At 33.7% G+C, this 24,252-nt stretch overlaps 3 protein-coding genes and 1 long non-coding RNA gene across 5 annotated transcripts; all 4 read left to right on the top strand.

Moving 5' to 3' along the window:
* Positions 1–3,124: 3,124 nt before the first annotated feature.
* LOC140977562 (uncharacterized) lies at positions 3,125–4,849 on the top strand. Of its 2 annotated transcripts, none has more exons than XR_012175427.1 (3): positions 3,125–3,657; positions 4,015–4,319; positions 4,456–4,849. It is a non-coding gene; the product is annotated as an uncharacterized lncRNA (long non-coding RNA). The 2 variants fall into 2 exon arrangements; XR_012175426.1 differs by having other exon boundaries at positions 4,421–4,849.
* A 2,363-nt stretch (positions 4,850–7,212) lies between these two features.
* LOC140976394 (probable LRR receptor-like serine/threonine-protein kinase At2g24230) lies at positions 7,213–10,327 on the top strand. Its single transcript, XM_073440510.1, has 2 exons — positions 7,213–7,295; positions 7,480–10,327. Exon 2 carries the CDS (start codon positions 7,623–7,625, stop codon positions 10,191–10,193), a length of 2,571 nt encoding a protein of 856 aa, XP_073296611.1. The 5' UTR covers positions 7,213–7,295; positions 7,480–7,622; the 3' UTR covers positions 10,194–10,327.
* Positions 10,328–13,868: 3,541 nt separating this feature from the next.
* On the top strand, positions 13,869–17,331 carry LOC140976393 (eukaryotic translation initiation factor 5A-1/2). The gene is made up of 5 exons (XM_073440509.1): positions 13,869–14,098; positions 15,767–15,889; positions 16,017–16,073; positions 16,717–16,791; positions 17,020–17,331. The coding sequence occupies exons 1-5, from the start codon at positions 13,976–13,978 to the stop codon at positions 17,122–17,124; spliced, it is 483 nt and encodes a 160-aa protein (XP_073296610.1). The 5' UTR covers positions 13,869–13,975; the 3' UTR covers positions 17,125–17,331.
* Positions 17,332–18,294: 963 nt separating this feature from the next.
* On the top strand, positions 18,295–22,866 carry LOC140976392 (transmembrane 9 superfamily member 9-like). The gene is made up of 7 exons (XM_073440508.1): positions 18,295–18,629; positions 20,272–20,436; positions 20,582–20,691; positions 20,768–20,873; positions 20,964–21,076; positions 21,158–21,308; positions 21,401–22,866. Exons 1-7 carry the CDS (start codon positions 18,513–18,515, stop codon positions 22,556–22,558), a joined length of 1,920 nt encoding a protein of 639 aa, XP_073296609.1. The 5' UTR covers positions 18,295–18,512; the 3' UTR covers positions 22,559–22,866.
* The last annotated feature ends 1,386 nt before the right edge of the window (positions 22,867–24,252 follow it).

Below are 24,252 nucleotides of genomic sequence, written 5' to 3'. Positions count from 1 at the left end.
GGACATTGAAAATCTGTTACGTCCCTAGCCACGCACAAGTTGCAGACATTCTAACTAAGGCCTTGTACCGACCAATCTTTGAAAACTTGGTATCCAAGTTAGGTATGATCAACATTTACAACCCAACTTGAAGGGGAGTGTTGAAGATTAGGATCATATTAGATTAGGATTCTATAAGATTAGATCGGTTGAGTTGTTTTATGATTAAATCTTTTATCCTATTTTTGTATTTTAAATATTTGGACAGATTAGGTTGTTAGCCTTAGGGTTTTCTGCATTCTATAAGTTCAGCATTGTATTCAGTTTTATTATGAAGTGGAATAAGGGATTCTCACCCTCAAAACTCTCTTATTAAATCTCACAGTTACCATTCACAAACAAGTTGTCATCATCAATATCATCTTCCAAGTCATATAGTGCATCCATGCATTTTTCAGCAAAGTACTCATCAACTACCAGGGTTATTTGGGTATTATATTTGTCAACCTTAGCAATATAAGCTTGGGTAGCACCTTCTAGGTAAAAGTCTTCTCTTTATGCGCTCTTGCTTGCTTTTTGACCTCTTGAACCTTCTTGTTTTATGCTACTAGCTATCTCTAAAATATGCCTCTTAGTAGACTATTTTGAAGTCACGGGCACTTCATCATCATCATCATCATCATCATCATCATCATCATCATCATATTCAAAACTTAAAAGAGGTGTTTGCATTAATCTCAAGACCCTCGTTTACTTGACTTTGCCCCGATTCAAATGCAAAGTTGCCAGCTGAACTACTGTTTGAAATATTATGTTAACTCTTTGCTAAAATCAAGACCTCTAGAACTTTGTGAAATTCTTATTTTTCTCATGACAATATTAAAATAATAAATTTCAAAAGACTAACATAAATGTTAAGTATAAATTAATATCAATGCACATATAGTTGATTAGTTAATGATATATTTATGTAATATTTTAATCAATCTGCACATTGTTCCGGTAGCAGTTTAGTTTACAGAGTCCAACGCAAGTCCAGTATAATTCTCTCATAAATCTTTGAATAAACGCCTAAATGCTTGATTAAATTTCTTACTGATTGTTCCTAACTCTGTCTAATTTCTGATTTGCTATTGAATATTTTGCATATTTTTGTCCATGACTTGCAAAAATTGTTATTTCTCAGCTCACTTATCCTTCTATATTCTATCAATGTATCAATACACAACGTAACATTCTTGATACTCCAATATGTTCGAGAAGAACCATACTTGCCACTTGTTTGTTCACCTTCGTCTGCCATCTAAAATTTCATTATTAAAAATTATTGCTCAGCTTTATTGGTGCAAAATTTACAAATGTTTTCATATATTTAAGTACCTTTTGGCTATTTCTTATACAAAGTTCGATGTCGTTTTTGTCAATCTCAGGGCGTAGAGTGGCAGGATTAATGCACCTATTAGATAAAAAGAACAATCATAAAAATTCAATAAATCCAACATTTGATTCAATGCATTCGTTATAAAGTAACATAATCATTAGATAAAGTCTGTTCAGTCATTACACCTATAACTATCTTGCAAAAAAATATTGTCTTACGCTTAATACTTTCACCAATCACTTTAGCTCTAACATAGTTGAATGCCTATAAATTGAAAGGCCAACTACGTAACTGGCATATTTGCAAGTGCAGCTCTACGACAAAAGCTGAATATTTAGCAGCAAATCGCAATAATATCCACAACAATTTAAATCATCGATAACCATAGCCATAGAAAATAGGCAGTAAAAAAGTCATTGAAACAAGATATTTTTAAAAAAATTGTTTATTTTTTGTTCATCTTTCGGAAATTCCAAATTTTCCTACCCCTTCAATTTTATGGGTCTATCCTTCTAGCCGCTTGGAAAAGAAGCCCATTTAGTTAAGATTTCTAATCGCAAAGAGCTGGCCACCATTCAGCATTACAAACCTTACACACAACCTCGATAACAATGGACCAAAATAACAGCAATAGTTCACTAATTTTGGCAAACACTTGAAGGGTACAGGGAGACTACACAAAAATTATTTCATTTCATTTCTTCACAACATTGTATTAAGGATACCCATCTTAAACTTTCTTCGTCAATAATCTCACATACTTAGAAATCCGATTCTTGTTTATCCTAAAACAAACAAAATAGTCAAAAACGAAAAGGACAGAAAACTTGCCCTCTAGCGGATACGAGAATGGCGAGCAGTTCTATCCTCTGTTAGAGTACCGGACGTGGCTTTAAGCCTTGAACAATCAGTGGCCAATGTTGGTGGCTCAGTAACGGCACCGAATTTGTGGCGACACCCATTGCAAAGCTGCTTCTGTTTGATATTAGCCAAAGTGGTGTGCAGAAACGAGAGCAAAACTGAAGTGCTGGACGTTTCTTATCACTTCTCTATCTCTAATCCAACGAATTCACCCAACCCAGCAGACAAAAGCAAGCAAACAACAACAAAAATTACACAAACACCAGTGACCAGCCCAGATTCATTACTTTCACTACTGTTACCTTATGTCTTAAAGTGAAAAAAACTAACTTTGAAAATGGTCATGAAGCACGGTAAAAGAACACGTTTAAGCTAACATTCAAAGGCGATAACACAAACTCGAATTTACAAAAGAATGGAACAATAAAAATAAGATCACACAAAAGCATACCGATTAAGAAACAAAAATTGAACATTCCATAGTCCCCCCATTCGCAATGAAACCTTCGAAGATGTAACTCGTCTAAATGAAATTCGAAAAGCCGTTTGAAATTACAGAATCTCAATTTCACCTAAACCAGTCCAAAAGCAAGAAATTGCAGAAAAACTAACGTAGAGTTGTGATAATCAGTGCATCTGATTAGGATACGGAAGATATGATAGCGAGAGGAGAATAAATTAATGTATTAAAATAGATTTTTTATTAAAAAAATATAATATTTTTATAATTTTTTATTAAAAAAATATAATATTTTTATAATTTTAATAAAATATTATTGATATCTACTTATACGAAGGCTTCAATAAATTTGGATGGGCCAGTTTTAATACGGTTGTCGGTAAAATAAAATACACGTGCCCTAAGTTCCTTTCTCCATCAAAGCAAGCGTTTGTACTGTCAAGGGCACTTCAGTTTTATCCTCCTTTTCGTTCTTCTTCGACTCCACCTTCCTGCTTTTCTCGCAATCGTACTCTACTCGCATGGGCATTAGTTACAGCAACTTCGATCATTAAAGGGTGCAAACTTGTGCAATCAGGAAACCTCAAGCCGCTCATATTCCACTTGCCGCTTGCAACCAACAACTCCAGATTCCAGATTCTATCCAAGAGCTACAAACAGATTGTTATTCTGTTAATTCTCAATTAAAGCTTACCCATGGTGCGAAGAAGACAAATAATTAGCGAGAAGTGGAGGAGTACGAGGAAGAAGGGGAGATTTCGCTTTCATCAGAATAAGAAATCGGGGAGGCGTTTGATTACTTGGATTGAATAGATGGCGCGGAAGGTGGGACGCTCGGCGGTTATTCCACTCTGCTACATAGGAGGCACCCCAATGCTCATGGCGGGCTCCATCCCGGCCTAACACCTCCTCGCTCCAACCTATATCCAACAAATTTCAGAAACTTTCGAGTCATATCAAGGCGTCACCTTTGGAGGTACGAATGAATTGTTTGATGATATTTGTGGGTTTTGTATGTTAGGTTGAAAGGCTGGATTTTTTCGTGAAATTTAGGTGCTTGTTCTCGGGATTTCTGAATTTCTGTAATGTATTTTATGGTTTATAGGATTATGAGCTATTCTTGAGACATCAAGTGATTGGAATTTTTTATTTTTGGAAATTTATAGTGATTCAGGGAGAGCTTTAAGGTTCTCAGTTTTGTCTAACAAAAAAATGATTTACCTCATGATATTTCTCATTTCTTTTTCAGCCCATGTTTTAACCATTGCTAGCTCTAGGATTGTGCTTGCAGTATCCATATCTAAACCTTATGCTAAGCCTCTTGCTTTGTTAGTTGCTACTTTATTGTCAATATGTCTTGGAGGATTAGCGCTTTTTGGAGTTACCGATGATCGTTTAGCTGATTCCCTTTGGTTTTCTTGGACTTATGTAGCTGACTCGGGGAATCATGCAAATTCCGAAGGCATAGGTTCTCGGCTTGTTTTTGTTTCCATTAGTTTTGGTGGGATGCTTATATTTGCAATGATGCTTGGCCTTGTTTCTGATGCTATTTCTGAGAAGTTTGACTCACTCAGGAAAGGAAAAAGTTAAGCCGTGGAGTGAAATCACAGTCTCATCCTTGGGTGGAGTGATAAGTTGGTATGTATACTCACTCTCTGAAATGTTGTACAACAAATATTTTTAAAAAAATTTTTTTATAGGCATCCTGTTGTTCAATTTTTGTTATATCTTGTTCCTAGAGTGCCATGAGTAGCAAGCTCTATTGTATTGACAGGGACCATTGTTAAATCAACTTGCTATAGCCAATCAGAGTTTGGGTGGAGGAAATAATGATTATTATGGCTGAACGAGACAAAAAAGATATGGAACTTGACATTGCTAAGATGGAATTTCAGTTTAGAGAAATATCAGTGATATACAGAAGTGGAAGTCCTCTTATATTAGCTTACTTGAAAAAAGATGTTATTTCTTGTTTTCTTCCATAGCTTACGCATATTTCGCTTATTTTTTTGACTCATACTTAATTTGAGATCCAAGAATTTGCGAAGTAAGATGACAAAGGTTATTTGAAATCTATGGTGGTATATACATGTGTGTGTGTGTGTGGCTGTTTTGATCATATAATGGTCGAGTTTATTTATCAAGCTAATTGTAAGAGATTTCCTAGGTATCTGTTTCTAAATCATGTGCTATAATTGTCCTCGCCGAAGATGTAAATGCTGACCAGTTGAGCCCGATTGAAGATTGAACACATATTCATACTGCTTGTTTAGCGTATGATACCTATTTGAAGTTTCTTACTTACAGATACAGAGTGATGCTCGGGCACTAAGAACAGTATTAAGCCTAACAGGTGTAAAAGAAGTACTGAGGGGACATAGTGGTAGAACTTAGTGATCTTGATAATGAAGTCTTAGTTAAATTCGTTGGTGGAGATCTTGTTCAAATCGTTGTGGCCCATGATGTAATGGGTAGGCTGATGATTCAATGCGCTCAACAGTTTATTGATGTTTTGATGACGAAATCCAGTCGAGATATAGCCCGTTTGTCGTTTGGAAAAAAATAATGATATTCAGCAAATTAAAGATATTTAGCAAATTAAAGATATAGTAATGATAGTTTAAATATGAGATTAAACCTCCTAGCCCTTAAATCTACTATACACAAACATGTGCAACTTCTATACACAAACATGTGCAACTTAAATGCATGTAATCTTAACTATTGATTTTGTTTGTAATGTCTACACTTACACAAATATTTTCTACCTAATCTCTTATCGAAACACCTGTCTACACATTATATCACATTAAAATTTCTAGAAATACAAATGTTTAAGCTTGTTTAAAAATAGTATATATATGTAAAATATAACAACTGTTAACTTACGATAAGAACAAAGTCACAACATATATTTATACATGCTATTAATACTTATTATTTTCTCAATCTTAGTTATTTGAAACAGTCTTATCTTCTAAATGTTTCTTCAATGATTTCAAACATTTATAATTTAGATACATATAAGTTCAAACATAGATTCTATATATGATAGTAGTATTACTCAAACACTCACAATATAACTACATAGAATATCAACGGTGGGTAATAACACTAGAAACATATTAAATAAATATTTAAGCTCGTGATTTAATTTGAAATTTTATTTAACTATACATATAAATACCTTAAATTTAAAAAATCAAATAAAATGTAGCAGCAAAATTATCACCTCAAAAAGTTACATTTACTTATCTTATATTATTATGTACCATATTTAAAATTTACCAAGAATTTCAAAGGCTCTCAATAATTTTTGTTATATATAAACTTCTCAACAAGTATACCTTAAGCTTTGTAACATATTTTTCACTACACTTAAGTAGACATTAAAATGCTTAGTTAGTTAAAATGACACATTAAATGCTTAGTTAGTTAAAATGATTTCATGTTAACATGTTTTCCTCCTCGATTTTCTCCTTCTTTAAAAGACTTTAATTTTTGTGGTTATATGACATTAACCCTTTTTTCTACTTCTTCTTAACTAAATACTTTTACATTGTTTATATCAAATTTTTATTTAATTCTACAGTTTTTTGTCCATCGTTTTCATTTCAATACGTAACATTAACCTTATGATTCAATTTTAATATTATAAAATGCATCATAACACCGATGTTAATTACTTAGATAGTATAGATATATTAATTTCAAGTTAAATTTTAAAATAAGGAGTTGGAAATGAATATTTTGTTTGAGGTAGAAATTAACTATTTCGGTGTAAAATCTACACCAAATCAGACTTGTAGATGGGTGATGAGCTTATTAGTAATGATTTGATTCGTTACAGCGATATTTACAACCATTATATTACGAGATTTTAGTGTTATATCGCGAGATTTTGTATTCAATATATAATGAGATTTTGACAAATTAAATTTTTGTATTGATTTTTTTGTGCTGTACAAATTGATATACAAATATCGATGTACATATAGCATTACTCTTAATCAAAATAAACAAAACAATAAATCCCACAAATTGCTCTTTCCTCGACTTCCATATTAAGATTCTATAATTACCATAATAGATGGATATATTATATACTTTAATGAATAATGCTAAATGTACGACCAATATATAGTTACAGAGATATTTGCAATCATTATATCGCGAGATTTTACTGTTATATCGCGAGATTTTGTATTCCATATATAATGAAATTTTGACAAATTGAATTTTTGCATTGAATTTTTTGTGTTATACAAATTGATGTACAAATAAAAAAAAACATTTCANCCTTGATACATTTTCTAACTTCAAATATCTTTGCCATTTAGGAACTCAAAGCATCTTTCTTTCTACTCTGAACCGTCCGTTTATTCTATTTACTACCCAAATAATATAACAACGATCGTCCCCACCTTTTTCTTCCAGTTAAAAATACTTGTTTGTGTAAATTTTGAGCTATCCCTTGTTTGTTTGCCAAAGTGACAGCGACTTGTTTTTGGGGATATTTTATTTCTTACACAGGTATGGACAGGTTGACTGTCAGGCCTCTTCCCCTGTAGGCTATATTCAGTCTCTAGTGTTCAGTGTCTCAGACCACAAAAAGTTTGATTTTTTCCTGTTCAAATCCATTCGCTTTGTGTGAGATAGCTTTCATGCGTATGCTTTAATCCTTTCTATTCCTTGGGGTTCTGAAAAATTGTAAACCTTTCTTTGTAGTTTCTTGGAACCTCAAATTGATATTTGAGAGGTCTGTAGTGGCGGTGTTTATGGTTTTTTTGTGTTGCAGGAGGTTGTAATGAATTGATGGTGCTGTGGTTTGAGATTGAAGGTTTGAAGATAAAGATTCCGTGTGCGGTTGGGGCGGTTTGGCAATTAATGTTTTTTCTGTCTTAAATCAATTCCTGAGTAAGTACTGCATAGCAAAAAAAGATGGGGTTGGGAATGTTTCGTTCTTTTTTGGTTTTAACGCTGTTCTTTAGGCCTTTGGTTTGCCAAAAACTTGTAACTGATGAGTCATTTGTCTTCGAATTCTTGCAAAAGATGGGCTTAAATGTATCTGAAGATCTTGGCTTTTCGGGTTCGATTTGTTCATTGAGAGGTATTTGTTGTGATGCCAAAGGTGAAAGTGTTGTTAAGTTGGAATTGCCTGGTTTGGGGCTATCTGGTGTAATTCCTGATAACACCATAGGAAAACTGACAAATCTTGAAACTTTGGATCTTAGCAATAACAACATCACTGCTTTGCCTTTAGATTTTTGGAGTCTGGGCTCACTCATGAATCTTAATCTCTCATTCAACCAAATATATGGGAGTCTTCCGAGTAACATAGGCAATTATGGACAACTTCAAAGTTTGGACCTTTCTCTCAACCGTTTATACGGGAGTATACCTGAAGCAATTAGCTCCCTCCTGAATTTGCAAGTTCTGAATCTCAGTGGCAATGGGTTTGAATCAGCAATCCCGTTGGGAATTTTGCAATGTCGGTTCTTGGTTTCCATCGATCTATCTGCAAACAAGCTTTGTGGTTCTCTTCCTAATGGTTTTGGAGGTGCATTCCCGGACTTGAGATTCCTGAACCTGGCTGAAAACGAAATTTTGGGTCGGGATTCTGATTTTTTAGGGATGAAAATGATTAGATATCTGAATATTTCGGGCAACTTGTTTAAGGGTTCTGTTGTTGGTATCTTTGAAGGTCCACTGGAGGTAATTGATTTGAGCAAAAACCAGTTTCAAGGCCACATTGATCTGGTTAGCTTTAGATCCACCTTCAATTGGACAAATTTGCAGCATTTGGATTTGTCAGAGAACCAATTCAGTGGAGAGTTTACTGATTTGAGTAATTCTCAGAATCTCAGACACCTTAATCTCGCGCATAATAGGTTCACCGAACAACGATTCTTGAAAGTTGATGATCTCACCATTTTAGAGTACTTGAATTTGTCTGGAACTAACTTGATCGGTCAAATTCCAATTAATATGTCATTTAAGAATAGTTTGAGGATACTTGATCTCTCGAAAAACCGTCTTAGTGATCGTATTCCTCCACTTCTTATCAAGAATCTTAAAGTTCTTGACCTTTCTTACAACAATCTGACAGGAGACATCCCCTTGATGCTGTTAGAAGAACTCCAGAATTTGGAGAGATTCAATTTCTCATATAACAACCTAAGTTTTTGCGCATCACAAATTTCCCCTGAAACTGTTCGCACAACTTTTATTGGATCTGTGAACAGCTGTCCGATTGCTGCAAATCCAGCCTTCTTTAAAAGAAAATCTCCGAAGCATAGGGGACTAAAGCTTGCCCTGGCTTTAACCCTCTCAATGATTTGTTTACTTGTGGCCTTACTCTTTTTAGCCTTCGGATACCAAAGAAAAACTAGAATCCAGGGCGGCGGGAAACAGAATTCTTTGAAGGAAGAACAAAACATCTCAGGACCCTTTTCATTCCAGACTGATTCAGCCACGTGGGTAGCTGATGTTAGGCAAGCAACAACTGTGCCAGTTGTGATTTTCGAGAAACCGTTGTTGAATTTCACATTTGCAGACCTATTGTCTGCAACTTCTCAGTTTGACCGGGATACATTGTTGGCTGAAGGGAGGTTTGGGCCGGTCTATGGTGGAGTTTTACCAGGAGGGATTCATGTTGCTGTTAAAGTCTTGGTCCATGGATCCACCATGACAGACCAAGAAGCAGCAAAGGAACTCGAGTATCTTGGTCGAATTAAACATCCTAATCTAGTTCCATTAACTGGATATTGCCTGGCCGGAGATCAAAGAATTGCTATATATGATTACATGGAGAATGGGAACCTGCAAAACCTGCTATATGATTTGCCACTCGGTGTTCAAACAATAGAAGATTGGAGCACCGACGCATGGGAAGACGAAAACAATGGGATACAAAATGTTGGGTCTGAAGGGTCGCTAACGACTTGGAAATTCAGGCACAAGATAGCACTTGGCACGGCACGTGCACTGGCATTTCTTCATCATGGCTGCTTTCCCTCAATTATTCACAGAGACGTCAAAGCTAGCAGTGTTTTTCTTGACTCTAGCTTGGAGCCAAGATTGTCGGATTTTGGACTGGCAAAGATTTTTGGGAACGGGCTCGAGGATGAGATTGCTCGTGGATCACCAGGATATGTGCCACCTGAGTTATTTCAGCAAGAAACCAACTCTCCAAAGACCCCAACACCAAAATCTGATGTATATGGATTCGGGGTTATTCTTTTCGAGCTGATAACTGGGAAAAGGCCTGTTGGAGATCATTATCCAGAGGACACGGAAGCAAATTTGGTTAATTGGGTCAGAGGATTAGTTAAGAGGAAACAAGAATCACAAGCGATTGATCCGAAAATTCGTGGAACCGGACCAGATGGGCAACTTGTAGAAGCGTTTAAGATTGGATATCTTTGCACAGCTGAGGTTCCTTCAAAGCGTCCTACCATGCAACAGGTAGTTGGACTGCTGAAGGATCTCGAACCAATCACAGAAAAATGAGAATATTGAATTGAAAATTCAGTTTTTAGCCTTTTATATTTTTGAGAGATCTTATAAGTCATGAACTTGATTTTTTTTCCGTTTTAAGATTGTATAGCAGCCTGAGTTTTTTCATACATGGATATTTTTTTTTATCCTTTTTCATGCTATTACTAGTGGCTAAAATGGTTAACAGTGAACCCCAATACGTAAAAGAGTGGATTTTGCTGTTTTGATGGATTCGCTAATGTAACAGAAGTATAGTGAAATAATTAAACAATGGAAAAAACTTGTGTAAGACGGTCTTACGAATCGTATTTTGTGAGACGGATCTCTTAAATGGGTCATCCATGAAAAAGTATTACTTTTTATGCTAGAAGTATTTTTTTTAATTGTGAATATCGGTAGGGTTGACCCGTCTCACAAGAGACTTACTCTTAAACCATATCGGAGCACTGAATCCCAAGGAATCATCTTCTTGAAGTATACATGCTTGCAAACAAGAGATGGTTCATTATCCTCCATTGGTTTTTGAACCTTTTGAGTGATTATGCATCAAAATTCCAAATTTGAGACGATATTTCAAGTTTAAAATATTGATATAATAAAACCGATTCCTCCATTTTCGTAAAAAAAATCTGATAATCCAATTATACGTGGTACATATGAAGTGTTTATTCTAGTGTATCATAGCCAATAATAGAGAATATTAAATATAAGATCAAACATTTTAATGTGAATAAGGTGCGCTCAAGAGTCGTGATGAAGTATAAATAGCATTTATTCCAAGAAAAAGAGATGCAATATGGTCCTATTTGTCAATGATATCTTTAACAATTTGAAAATCACTCAAACTTCAACTTCATGTAGATCGTAAGCAATACTAATTACATTTGGATTAAGCAAAAGTACACTTGACGATAATTCTCATCGATTGTACTTTAACTTTAATTATCATTGATTTCTTCTATAAATACGTGTGATCATCTCATAGAGAGTTTCTAATATTAAAAAATAACATTATTATATATTTGTGATCAGCATATGGTGATATGTTAGCAATACGATGTTATTGTGGTTATAGAAATTGATAGCGATATATCATTATAATTGCAAAAATGTAAGCAAGAAGGGAGCAATGTGGTAAAACTCCACCATAGGTCCATAGACATTGAAGGAACCATCTCTTGTGTTAGCAATACGATGTTATTGTGTTGTAATGTCTTATGAGTTTTACCGTATTGCTAATTAGTTCTATCCTGAAATAAATAAATTTAACATAACGTGTTGTTATTGTAGGTTAATGGAAACAATATTTACGTTTTGAAACAATATATTGCCTATGTGAACAATGTTACTATTATTGTGGTTACATGAAATTTAAGCATAAATTTAAAATACCGTATTGTTAACAAATAAATTTAAAAAATTTAGTATCACAATAAAGTAATTATAGCACTAAGTCCACTCCTCTAAATTATGCTTAATGATTAAACAAAAGACATAACGTAAGTATTTGTTATAACATTGTGGTTAATTGAAACAATATTTACGTTTTGTTATATAGCTTTAGTCCTTGGATGAGTTTTACCGTATTAGCAAGAAAGGATATGTTATTGTGGTTATGGAAATTGAGAGCATTTTCTAAAGAATAGTGTTAGCAATACGATATTATTGTGTTAAACTCTCTTATGAGTCACTCGCTAATGTATGTTATAGTCGTTCAATCCTGAGCATGCATGAGGAGGGTGTGTTAGATGTCTTACATCGACTTGATTAGATATTTGAGAATAGTATATACAGATTTGAATAATCCTACTTTCTGAGCTAGTTTTTGATATTGAGTTAAATCGAACTATGATTAATCTGTATTGAGTCTTATTTATATATTAACTCGGAGAAAATTTAAAAAACATATGTATTTAGCATTAAACAAATATAATATAAATCCCAAAATTTTATATTCGATCTTCCTATCAAATAGGAAAATTTTGTATAGCAACCTCTCAAATAATCATAATATAAATTTTGGGTGGTGGATTATCATTATAACTTGAGTCGTACAACTTCAAATACTTACGTTATGTCTTTTGTTTGATCATTAAGCATAATTTAGAGGAGTGTGAGTTAGTGCTATAATTACTTCATTGTGATACTAAATTTTTTAAATTTATTTGTTAAAAAACAATTTACACATTTCGTATTTAAATATTATGAGCAGGTTTTCTGTTTAAATTGCTCGAGATGTCTTAAAAACTTTTACAGACCCATATTCATGGAAGCCCAAAAGTTGGGTTTCGTAATGGTATCTACGGGCTATGCAGAAACATTCAAATTTGAGTAGGCTCGACCCATTTACCCCTCTAGCATTTTTATACAGCCTCTCAATAGTTTAATTTATGACGAACTCCTGTCTATTTTTGAAGGGGTAAAACTATTTACGAAAAGAACTTTGTTAATGTATTGCTTGAATCGGATTTCTTACTAGTAATGTAAACAGTAACAATTATTTAGGATGATCTTAGCTATTTTGGTGTGTGTGCTGCTGAAATTGGAAAGCATATATGAAGACCAGTAATTTCAAATATTGTACATGTTAGTAGATCGACTAATATGATATCTCATAAAATTGTTTGTTTTGTTTCTTCTACTCATCCATCGTTTGTCTAGATGAATGATGAGTTTCCCTCCTGGTTAATTAGGTTTGTAATATATGATTATTCTTAATACAATTATAAGTTTTTTTTTTTTAAAAAAAAACAACTACAAACACGTGATATATAATATAATTTTGTATTGTATATTTTTAAAATTTTTATTTATGGCTTTAAATTAATTATAAGATATTCAAAAGTTCGATAAAGAAAAGAAATTTTTTAGCGATAATGAAATATTGATAAGATTTGATAGTTATATATTTAAATTTTATTAATATATATTTTTATGATATTTAGATTAAATAAAAAATAGATTAATTTGTAATTTGAGCAGAGTAATTTTTTATTTTAAAAAATTAAAATATAATCTCTAAGTTACTTATTCTACGTTTCCAATAATGGCGTAAACGAATCGAAATGACTCGATAAATATTTGATATGTATTTGAAGTTATCGAATTCGAGCGAAACTCGAACATGTTCTAACTTTTTTCTGGATCAAACTTAAGCCAAAATTATTGTATTCGATAATTTACGACCCGCTCGTGAGCCTTGATGTTTTATCAATATAATATAGTGATATACGAAATATATATATATTTCGAGGCTTTTAGGCTTTTGAGCTTTCGAACTTTCCGTATCAAAACTTAATGTACGAGAAATAGTTCTAATGGCTCATGAATATGTTCCAACATTTCGAACCCTAAACACAAAAAATCAGAATTTCCAAGCTTCTAATTGAGCTCGAGCTCAAATATATTTAATTTGAATCAAATTCGATATTTAACTTTGTACTAATCTTCAACGCGATTCGATCGCTACATTTCTATCAACAACATTGATAATATATGATAAATGATATAAAGAGTATTGATAATTTTTTTTATAATCATCAATTTTTTATAATTTCATTTTATAACACGTAACAAAACTTTCACTCGAGGATTTTTCGATGATGAATTATTATTTGTCATGAACAATTAACTACCTTTTGCCTTTCTTCCATGTTTTTTTTATTTAAAAAACGTATAGTATTAGAATTTGCAAAGGATGCGTGGACATACATATATATACACACACACACACAGAGGAAAAAGGCCGAAACTCTTTCCTCAACAAAATCAAACTTGCATAAAGAAAGACAGAGATGTCGGACGAGGAACATCACTTCGAGTCGAAGGCGGACGCTGGTGCCTCCAAGACTTACCCTCAGCAAGCCGGCACAATCCGTAAGAACGGCTATATAGTCATCAAAGGCAGGCCTTGCAAGGTTTTAAATTTTTTTTCCCTCGATTTTCGTCGTAGATTCGATCATTTTGTGGAATTTGGATCTCGGTTTTTGTTAGTTTCTTCAGATCTTGATGGGTTGTTCAATTCTCCATCCAGGACGTGTATCACGTATCGATTTGTTTTCTCCCTTCTTCTCCTCTAGGTTAATTTTGTTGTATATGTTCGTCCCATTCTTTTCCCAAATTTCTTGTTTAAATTTGTTTTTTTAATATATATATATCTCTTCTTGGTTTTACATCTTTTTGAATTTTTTATAAGTATAGGGCATATTCTCAGTCGACAATTGGCAGTGGGATTCAAGTCCACTGCCGCAAGGTTTCTTGAGTCGATAATGCCTTTTTCTTAGGTTTTGGAATTGATAAGTTTCATACTTTATGTGTTTAAGTTCATCTCAGCTTAACGTTGTGTAACCTAATGTTAGAAATCAGTGAAGTTCACGAGGAACAATTCATCATTAATGTATTAGTTATTGGATAATAGATTGGAAAAGAAAAAGTAAATTTATGATGCATTGTCAGACTGTACTATATTAAGGATTGATAAATCACGGATCCATATCCATTATCTAGTGTTTTATTTCCTTTTTTGTGAGGCTACCTTTTATATGTAAAACCAATTACTTGAAATGTCTTCTTCAACATGTTTAGGCTTACCTTCATACTTTTGTTGCTTTACTCTTGAATTTTTGTTCCTGAAATTTTGTTTCACCTTTATTTTGTGAGTGTCTAGGACACGTACCATGGGCTTAGACTTTCTCAAGACGCTTTAAAGTTCCTTTTGTTTATAGTATTATGTTAGCGGAAAAAATTGCCATAAAATCTTTTAAAAAATGTACTGTATGCTGGCTGGAATTACATGGAAATGATATCCTTTCAAATAAAATGAAACTGTAGCGTAATAATATGCAGTGCAGCATAATGCTTCCTGACAAGATTCTCATTTACGTCAACCTGTAAATATTTTTGTTCCTGGAAGCGTATAATTTTTTTTCTTGTCAATCAAATATTTGTAGGCATGGTGTCTTCCAAGATGCAATAAAAGCATAATGTATAGTTCTTATGGAGTTTATTCAAATGTATATCGTTAATTAGTTAATTTATTCCATCGATACAATGTTTCTTTTCCTAGTATATTAACTATTTGTCGATTGTGATTGCATATGACCTTGTCTTCATTGCAAGAAATAGTATCACCATATCTGGTGAACTCTTCCCTCCGTTTGTGGTGGTATATATTGATAATATTGAAAACAAAAAACAATAAGTTGATTATTTAGAAAAAATATTGGATTTTTCTGTCATATTCATCCGACCAATGTTGAAATCCAAATAGTGGATAGCCGGCATTGGGACTTTTATCTTGAATTGATGTTTCCGATACAAAAAATGTAGTATAAATAGTAATACTTCTTCTACTGTCGAGGTAACTACAAATTCTAATGGATGTTGTATCCTAGATCTTTCATATAATTTTCTTAAGAATTTAGTTTACTAGCAATGGGTGCTTCTATAATTTTCTTAAGAATTTAGTTTACTAGCAATGGTGCTTCTCTCGTATTATTTTTTGTAGATCTTGCCCTTTACTTAATTTCTCCCAGAAAACCTTGATGTTTGAATGTGATAATTTTTTCCCTATCATGTTTGAATAGGTCGTGGAGGTCTCGACCTCGAAAACTGGCAAGCATGGGCATGCAAAGTGTCACTTTGTGGCAATTGACATATTCAATGGCAAGAAGCTTGAGGATATTGTTCCATCCTCACACAACTGTGATGTAACGTGTCGTTGATTTATTTGTTTTATCCTTGCCATTATTGTTTCTGACCTTTGCGCGAAGCACTCTTCTGTTCTGTTTTATTACCAATAAAATTGACGTATTTTGTTCTTAAATGTTTTCTTAGGTGCCTCATGTGAACCGCACTGATTATCAACTTATCGACATCTCTGAAGATGGTTTTGTAAGTTACTGCATTTTACACTATCCTATTCTGAAATAATTGGGCACATTTATAGGAACGCTGAAAATAATGTGGATGATGCGAACTGGATGTTTACAATCATTCAATATATTTGTCTAGTATTTTCAATTTTTGTGCCTTTTTTTAACTCTATCCCTCCATCAAGGTTTCTTGTCGGTATCTGAAACTAGAATCCTACTCTCATTTTAGTTGCTATATATTTCTTTTTATGTCTGCATTTCATTTGTTGCTTTCTAATTCCCATGGTAATTCATATTTTCGCTTTTTTTTATATTTACTTTTAGTTCAGGTCGTACAAATTTGTTTTATTACTGTGTTTCAAATGGTATTACTGTCGATATCATATACGATATCCTTTTCTACTTTTTATAAAGTATTCAAATTTTGAATAAAAAAGATCCTTTAAATGCAACTCGGGTTCTCAGTAACTGTTGTCGACCAATTTTCTATAGATTAATTCCTAATCTGGTTGTTTGAAGAGCCAAAATTGGAAACAGCATATATCTATGCATACAGGATCATACGGCATATCAAGCAAGACACAGTTTATACCTCGAATTTAAATTCAAGATTAGGCTTAGTTGATATTTGCCATGGGTTGGTACCCTTGTCTTTGTTGTAGGTTTCCCTTCTGACTGAAAATGGAAACACCAAAGATGACTTGAAGCTCCCTACCGATGAAAATCTGCTTGGCCAGGTTTGCTATTTTATCACCATGAACATTTTCTATTGCCGGCTAACAAGATCAATTGCTTATATCAAGATTCACTTGAAGTTGATCCTAAACGCATAAATTTCTTATACTTTTTGAAAATTTCCAACAAACTCTTTTTTCTTGGTGTTTATATAGTTTATAATAAAGAATGTTTGATTTTAAGACACATTTAACTTAAAAAATACTGATTGTGGTTTTGATCGCAAGTAGATTAAAGGTGGGTTTGAGGAAGGAAAAGATCTCGTGGTATCCGTCATGTCTGCAATGGGAGAAGAGCAGATATGCGCTCTTAAAGACATTGGTCCTAAGAACTGAATGTCTTGTAAGTGGCACTACTACTTATTGAACAAATTCAAAAATTCTATAACAATGGGTGTGCATGTACCATCGTGAGTTTTTCTTTTTCTATGGCTTGACGACGGTGATCAAACAGTGTTGTCGTCGGTCCCTTACTGTAACTAAACTTTATTCGTGCTTCGACGTACACTTCTGATATTAAGGTATTATTGGTTTTCGGTTGAATCGGTTTGTTTTAAATTCCAGTTCGAGTTGTTTTACTTGAGATGCTAGTCGAGTTTATGTTTCGCCATATTTAACCGTAGTACCCAGTTGGGATTTAGAAGATGCTTGTATGATCCCTTGTTACATGATTTATTTGTTCACTAAACTGTTGTCTTATTTGCGTATTAAAACTATAAATCAGTTGCATCATTTGGCAAAATGAAGACTTTTGTAATCAAATGTTTTCTGCATGTTTTTTTTAGTACACCGACGCACGCATACGATTTTTTTTATAATTTATTTGGTTTATATTTAAATAAGGATCAAAATATAATTATAAAAAATAGTGAGTGACTACACTGTAATTTTGATATATTAACTAAAAAAATAAATATAAAAAATAAGAATAAAAAAACTCAAGTAAGAATTGAACCTATAACCTCATGTTTAAGAAACAAATGTTTTATCCGCTAAACTACATATGACTTATATTAATTTTTTAACACTTTATTAATATATATAATTAGTAAAACAGATTATGACACCAAAAATTAGTTACTTTAAAGGATTTTTTTTTAATAACATAGAATATAGAATAGGTAGATAAAATTATAGTTTCAAACCAGATAAATGTCTAGGATAAATTCAAAAACAAGATGGACTTTCAAAATCTAAAAAAAAAAAAAAAAGGGTGAAATCAAACCAAAAAAATTACATATATAATTGATTAAAAATTATTTATTTAATTAAATAATTAATATTTTTAGCAAAAAAAATCTTTATGAAAACACATCACATAACTAATTTGATTGGGGGTCGATTTTTAACTCGATCTAATTTATTAAAAAATATTATTTTTTATCTATACTATATTATTAAAGTTAAAATATCTAAAATAACTAATTTTTGATGTCTCGATCTGTTCTAATAATTATATCATAATCCCAGTCCGGTAATTTTTTTCAATCAAATCCAATCAATTCATGGAAATCAAACGAGATCAAGGTCCAGATCTTTTGAGTCCCGATCGCATTGAAAAAACGATGATAATATCCAAAAATCAGCCTCCTCTCTCTCCAGTTGGAATCGTACTTGACTTCCGGTTTCCTCTTCGCTCTTGTTCCCGAACCGGCTGAACTGTTCCATCATTACACGTATCGATACATCTTTGATCATCGATTCGCAAGTGTTAACGTTAACTCATGGAGCTCGTGGGGAGGATGCCTCACGCGATTCGGATGTGCGTCTGTTTCACCTTCTTCCTCCCCGTCGCTCGCGCTTTCTATCTTCCTGGCGTTGCTCCCAAAGATTTCTTAAAGGTATGAATTAATGGTTTTACACACTCTTCACTGTATATATGCTCCTCTTAGAGTTGATGATTCGATGATTGCTTGTTCGCTTGTTTGAGTTTTATTTCGAATTCTTCATCTTGATTAATAACGATTTGACCAGGTGTATGTCTCAAGTAAATGTTGGGTTTTTAAAAGCTGGTGAAATACTGAGACTGAGTAAATTTTGTTGTGAATTTGTTGGTTATGGGCTTCCCTCTCGGCTCTCAGATCTCTGGATTTTTTCTTCTTCTTTGAGTTTTGATAATGCATACCGGTAATTTTTATAGCAAATGTACGCTCGTGAGTTTTCATATTATCTATATTTTTTTGGTTGATTTTGATTTTATTTGCATATGCACTGCCACAACAATAATATGATCAGCCATGAAAATATTACGTTTCAGAATAGTAGTACAACATTTTATTGGCACGTTTTGCAGTGTAACCTTTGCAAGTTCCTAGTAAGATCGTGGCAGTTAGAAAATCGATGCAATAACATGGGAAAATTTCTATTCAGTACGGAGTTAAATTTATTTGAAGCTTAGAAGTGGCAGTTTTTTATTATTTTTGTGGAACTTTACACCTTATTACTTGGATCTAATTAAAAGAGACAAGCTTATTGAAATCATTTCTAATGAACATATAATCTTCTATCTTTGTGACACTGCTAACCCATTCTTCTTCTGATCCCTTCCCCTGAGACACTCTTTAAGACCCCACGATCCTATTGCCTACTTCAAATGTTAACCCGATGCTCTTCTAATTTCCACTGAATGCATCATATCTCACATCATGAGATCCCTGGCTCGAGCCTGAGAGGTTTATTTCCTCATTAACTTAAAATCATCAAAATTTTACTTGTAACTGAATGACAAATATCACATTACTTTGGCTAAATATAGTTCTTGTTCAAGTAAAAAAATGTTCTATGAGAAGTACCTTTATCTAAAAAAGTTCTTTGAGAAGTAACTTGATTTTTTTACTCCAAAGTAGTGACACAGATGATTGTAGGTCTCTCAGATTTGGTAGCATCATTAAAAATTTGTTTATTTTGATATCTGAGGAAATAGTCAGTGGCCTCAAATAGGGTGTGATTGTGTGATTTTTCTTAACTATTTATAATTTTTGAGTGTAATGAAACATGTAGATTCAACTGGGGGCACATTTATACTTAGTGAAAGAAATTAAAGAGAATTTTGCAGGTGCAAATAGTAGTTTAATAACAGTGCCTTTTCTCCTTCACATAATCTCTCCATGTTGATAACTCATTCTGTGTTTTCACATTTTTGAGATTAATATGAGGAAATGATACGACTTTGTTTAGAAGATCAAAACTTCGCTATCCCTCAAATTTAAATGATGTTCAAAGCTGCCTTTTGAAGTAGCTGATTTGACATTTTAATGTATGTAGTAGAAACTCTTTCTTTACCAAGTTGATGCTACAAACTACAATGTAGCGGCAGTCTTTGTGAGTTAATATTCATGTTGTCCATCTTCATTTTTCATAACCTAATTTTGAACAAATTATACATGTATTACACATCCATTACAATTGCATGTATACAGCTTTGACTTTATAATTTGGGCTTGCTATGATGCGAATGCTCCAATTTGCTGTTCTTTGTGGCAGGGTGATACTCTGAAGGTGAAAGTGCAGAAATTGGCATCGGTGAAAACTCAGCTTCCATATTCCTATTATTCTCTCCCTTACTGTACACCGAAGAAAATCGTCGACAGTGCGGAAAATCTAGGGGAAGTTCTTCGTGGGGATCGCATTGAGAACTCTCCCTATGAAGTATGGCTTTCTTTCAGTGTTCTTTCTTGCATTTGAATTTGCTAATCTTTCAGGCAATGAATGTTTTCCAGTTTCATCTTGCTGTAAGATCAGTTTTGTTCTCACCGGATTGAAATGTTCTTCACAATCACATTCCTTTTTGCAGTTTAAAATGCGAGAACCGCAAATATGTAGTGTTGTTTGTCATAGTACTCTTCAAGCCAAAGATGCAAAGGAATTTAAAGAGAAGATTGATGATGAGTATCGGGTGAACATGTAAGCTACTTTTTTTTACGTATTTTATGCCTTTTGAACATTTTTCCACAGATTGCTCAATTAACCCATCTGGCAGGATATTGGATAATCTCCCTCTAGTTATGCCCTACAAAAGATCTGACACGGATTCATTGGTGTATCAACATGGTTTCCCTGTAGGAGTGAAAGTGCAGTATGGTGGAGTAAGTATTAGACCGATTAATCATTAAGAAGCCCCTTCTTAACGAAAAAGTCCATCAATTTTCTCTCTTTTCTGAATTGTTTGTTCATAGCAAAAGGAGCAAAAGTACTTTATCTACAACCATTTGGCCTTCACTGTAAAGTATCACAAGGATGAAGGAACTAATGCTGCAAGAATCGTAGGATTTGAAGTCAAACCATTCAGGTAATATGATTCTACCGCTCAATGTTATGCTTCAACTATCTCTTGACTTGTTATTGATCTTTGTTTACACAATGCATTCAGTGTTAAGCATGAATATGAGGGTAATTGGAATGATGAAACAAGATTAACGAATTGCGATCCTCATGCAAAACGCATTGTTACTGGCAACGATTCCCCTCTTGAAGTTGAAGAACAGAAGGAAATTATTTTTACCTATGATGTGGAGTTCCAGGTATTACTCTTTTTCTTATTGTGTGTGTATAAATATATGTTCAAACGCATGATTGATTTCAAGCTGCTGTGAATTTATTATTTTCCTTCTAGGAGAGTGAGATCAAATGGGCTTCTAGATGGGATACTTATCTTTATATGGCAGATGATCAAATCCATTGGTTCTCAATTGTCAACTCATTGATGATTGTTCTTTTCCTCTCGGGAATGGTGGCCATGATTATGCTTCGGACGCTCTACCGTGACATCTCCAAGTACAACCAATTGGAAACCCAAGAAGAATCCCAAGAAGAAACTGGATGGAAATTAGTTCACGGGGATGTTTTCAGGCCTCCTACAAACTCAGATTTGTTGTGTGTTCATGTTGGCACTGGTGTTCAGTGTTTTGGGATGATTCTAGTGACAATGGTCTTTGCTGCACTCGGCTTCCTTTCTCCTTCAAACCGAGGGGGTTTGATGACAGCTTTGTTATTTCTCTGGGTTTTCATGGGCCTGTTTGCTGGCTACACCTCAGCTCGTCTCTACAAAATGTTCAAGGGAACGGAATGGAAGAAAATTACTCTTAAAACAGCTTTCATGTTCCCTGGAACAGTGTTTTCCGTTTTCTTTGTGTTGAATGCTCTAATTTGGGGAGAGGAATCATCTGGAGCAGTCCCATTTGGGACCATGTTTGGATTAGTCCTCTTGTGGTTTGGCATCTCTGTCCCACTTGTTTTTGTTGGTAGTTATGTAGGGTTCAAAAGACCCACTATCGAGGATCCAGTAAAAACCAATAAAATTCCAAGGCAAATACCTGAGCAGGCATGGTTCATGAACCCAGTCTTTGCTATATTAATAGGAGGCATACTCCCATTTGGCGCAATATTCATCGAGTTGTTTTTCATCCTGACGTCAATCTGGTTACATCAATTTTATTACATCTTTGGATTCCTCTTCCTGGTATTCCTCATCCTTATTGTCACCTGTGCCGAGATCGCTATAGTGCTTTGCTATTTCCAGCTCTGCAGTGAAGACTACTTGTGGTGGTGGAGATCGTACTTGACCTCAGGTTCATCTGCACTCTATCTCTTCCTTTATGCAGCATTCTACTTCTTCACGAAGCTCAACATCACAAAACCAGTATCAGGCGTTCTTTATTTCGGATATATGCTCATTGGTTCATATGCATTTTTCGTGCTCACCGGTACGATTGGATTCTATGCATGTTTCTTGTTCACTAGGCTTATCTACTCATCTGTCAAGATTGACTGAAAAGTTGAAGTATTTGAAAGCCAGTTTGAAGTATCACTTACATCTCAAGGAACTTGCAAATTACGCTCTACAACAAGTTCAAGTTTTTATTTTCTGATATGTACGAGTCATTGGAGTTTTTTTAAGTGATATCTTTAGTTTTTCTTGATAAACAATGCTTGGTGGCATCTAGGATTGTTAGGTGATATCTTTTAAGTTACTTGAATCCATGTTAGAAACTAACGGCAGACCACGACCAGAAATTTGTTTCTCTGTTAGCCTTTTTCAGTACATATGGATTATAAATGGAGGATTATCATTTTGTGAAAGAGTCGAGCTAGTACAAGACATGAGATACATGTAAGCACGACAACCAAGAATTGCAGAACGAAACAGCGTAATATTATATTACAAAACAAAAATTTCTTGAAGGTAAGACAACAGTTTGCACCAATCATGTCAACTAAGCTTGGTTGCAATTATATTTCTTTACATGAATCGGGATCGTTTCCTGATTCTTATTTTCTCTCCTAGTATTTCACTTTAAAAAATTGATAATTATCAAAACAAAGGAAAAAACCCTTGTAAAAATAATATTTGCATGCACAAAATATATCTCACCGAAAAATTTAACACTAATCAATATGTATCGTACCTACATAAAATCTAGAAAAAAATAAAATAAAATAAAATGGAAAATATATATATTATATATAAATGTTGATTCTTTTAGTAGTCCGAATTTGTAATATCAATTAATTTTTACGAAAATAATTTATTCATTTAGACAAATAATATTTCATATAATTTATTTATAACTAAAATATCTAATTCAATTTTAAAATTCAAAAATTCAAGTATTATATCTACAAATCACATATTTAATATAATTATATTATTTTTATCCAAATAATAATTTAATATTATAAAAAAATGTATTGATCAACTCGATATTATTAGTATAAATTAAAATAGAAACATATGTATAGCGCTTTTCAATGTTTGGCAACTCTGGCAGCTTCAAGTGCAGAGACTTCAGCCTTGTTCTTGGAACCCAGAGTGAAGTAAGCAATCGCGAAGACAATGGCAAACCCGCCGATGGCGGTTCTTATTGGGATCTTAGGCAATTTGCCACCAGTCTGATGCAGAACCTCCGTGTTCTGCTGAGCGGCGGAAGGCAGCCGTGGCGACGTCTGAAACCCTCCATCGTGACTCTTTTCCTCCAAGACCGCCTGTCCCGCAACCCCCGCCGCCTTCATGACCTGCTGCCCCTTCCTCAGTGGTGGCACTATTCGAACGCCGCCTGTCGAATTCGTCTCACTTGGTGTAGTCATTCTTTGTTGATATGTTAATCAACTGCGCTTCTTCAACTTCTTCTTTGTAAACTGTGCTTGATTTAAAGGAAAAAAACAAGGAGGAGGATTTTGGTTAAGCAGTTGAAGAGAAGAGAGTTTGCTGAGAAAAAGAGCAAGTTTGGCCTGCTGAATCGGTCTCGCCTTGTTTTCTTCCACTTTTCAAGGTTTATCTTCCATGTGAAAATAACTAAATATTTCCAAAGAAAAACATTAATAGATAAATAAAAAAGACTTTTTTTATTTATATATTTGTGCTGCAATCTCATAGTTTTCGAGAAAAAGAAACGAATCATTCATATTGGATATTTAAATCATTCATTATGTGAATTTGTAAAATAAATATTTACTCAAACTCTTCAC

The sequence above is a fragment of the Primulina huaijiensis genome, chromosome 5 (genome assembly GCF_012295235.1).
Source record: "Primulina huaijiensis isolate GDHJ02 chromosome 5, ASM1229523v2, whole genome shotgun sequence".
NCBI lineage: Eukaryota > Viridiplantae > Streptophyta > Magnoliopsida > Lamiales > Gesneriaceae > Primulina > Primulina huaijiensis.
Note: the sequence above shows the minus strand (reverse complement) of the source record. Positions and strands in the feature narration are given on the sequence as shown.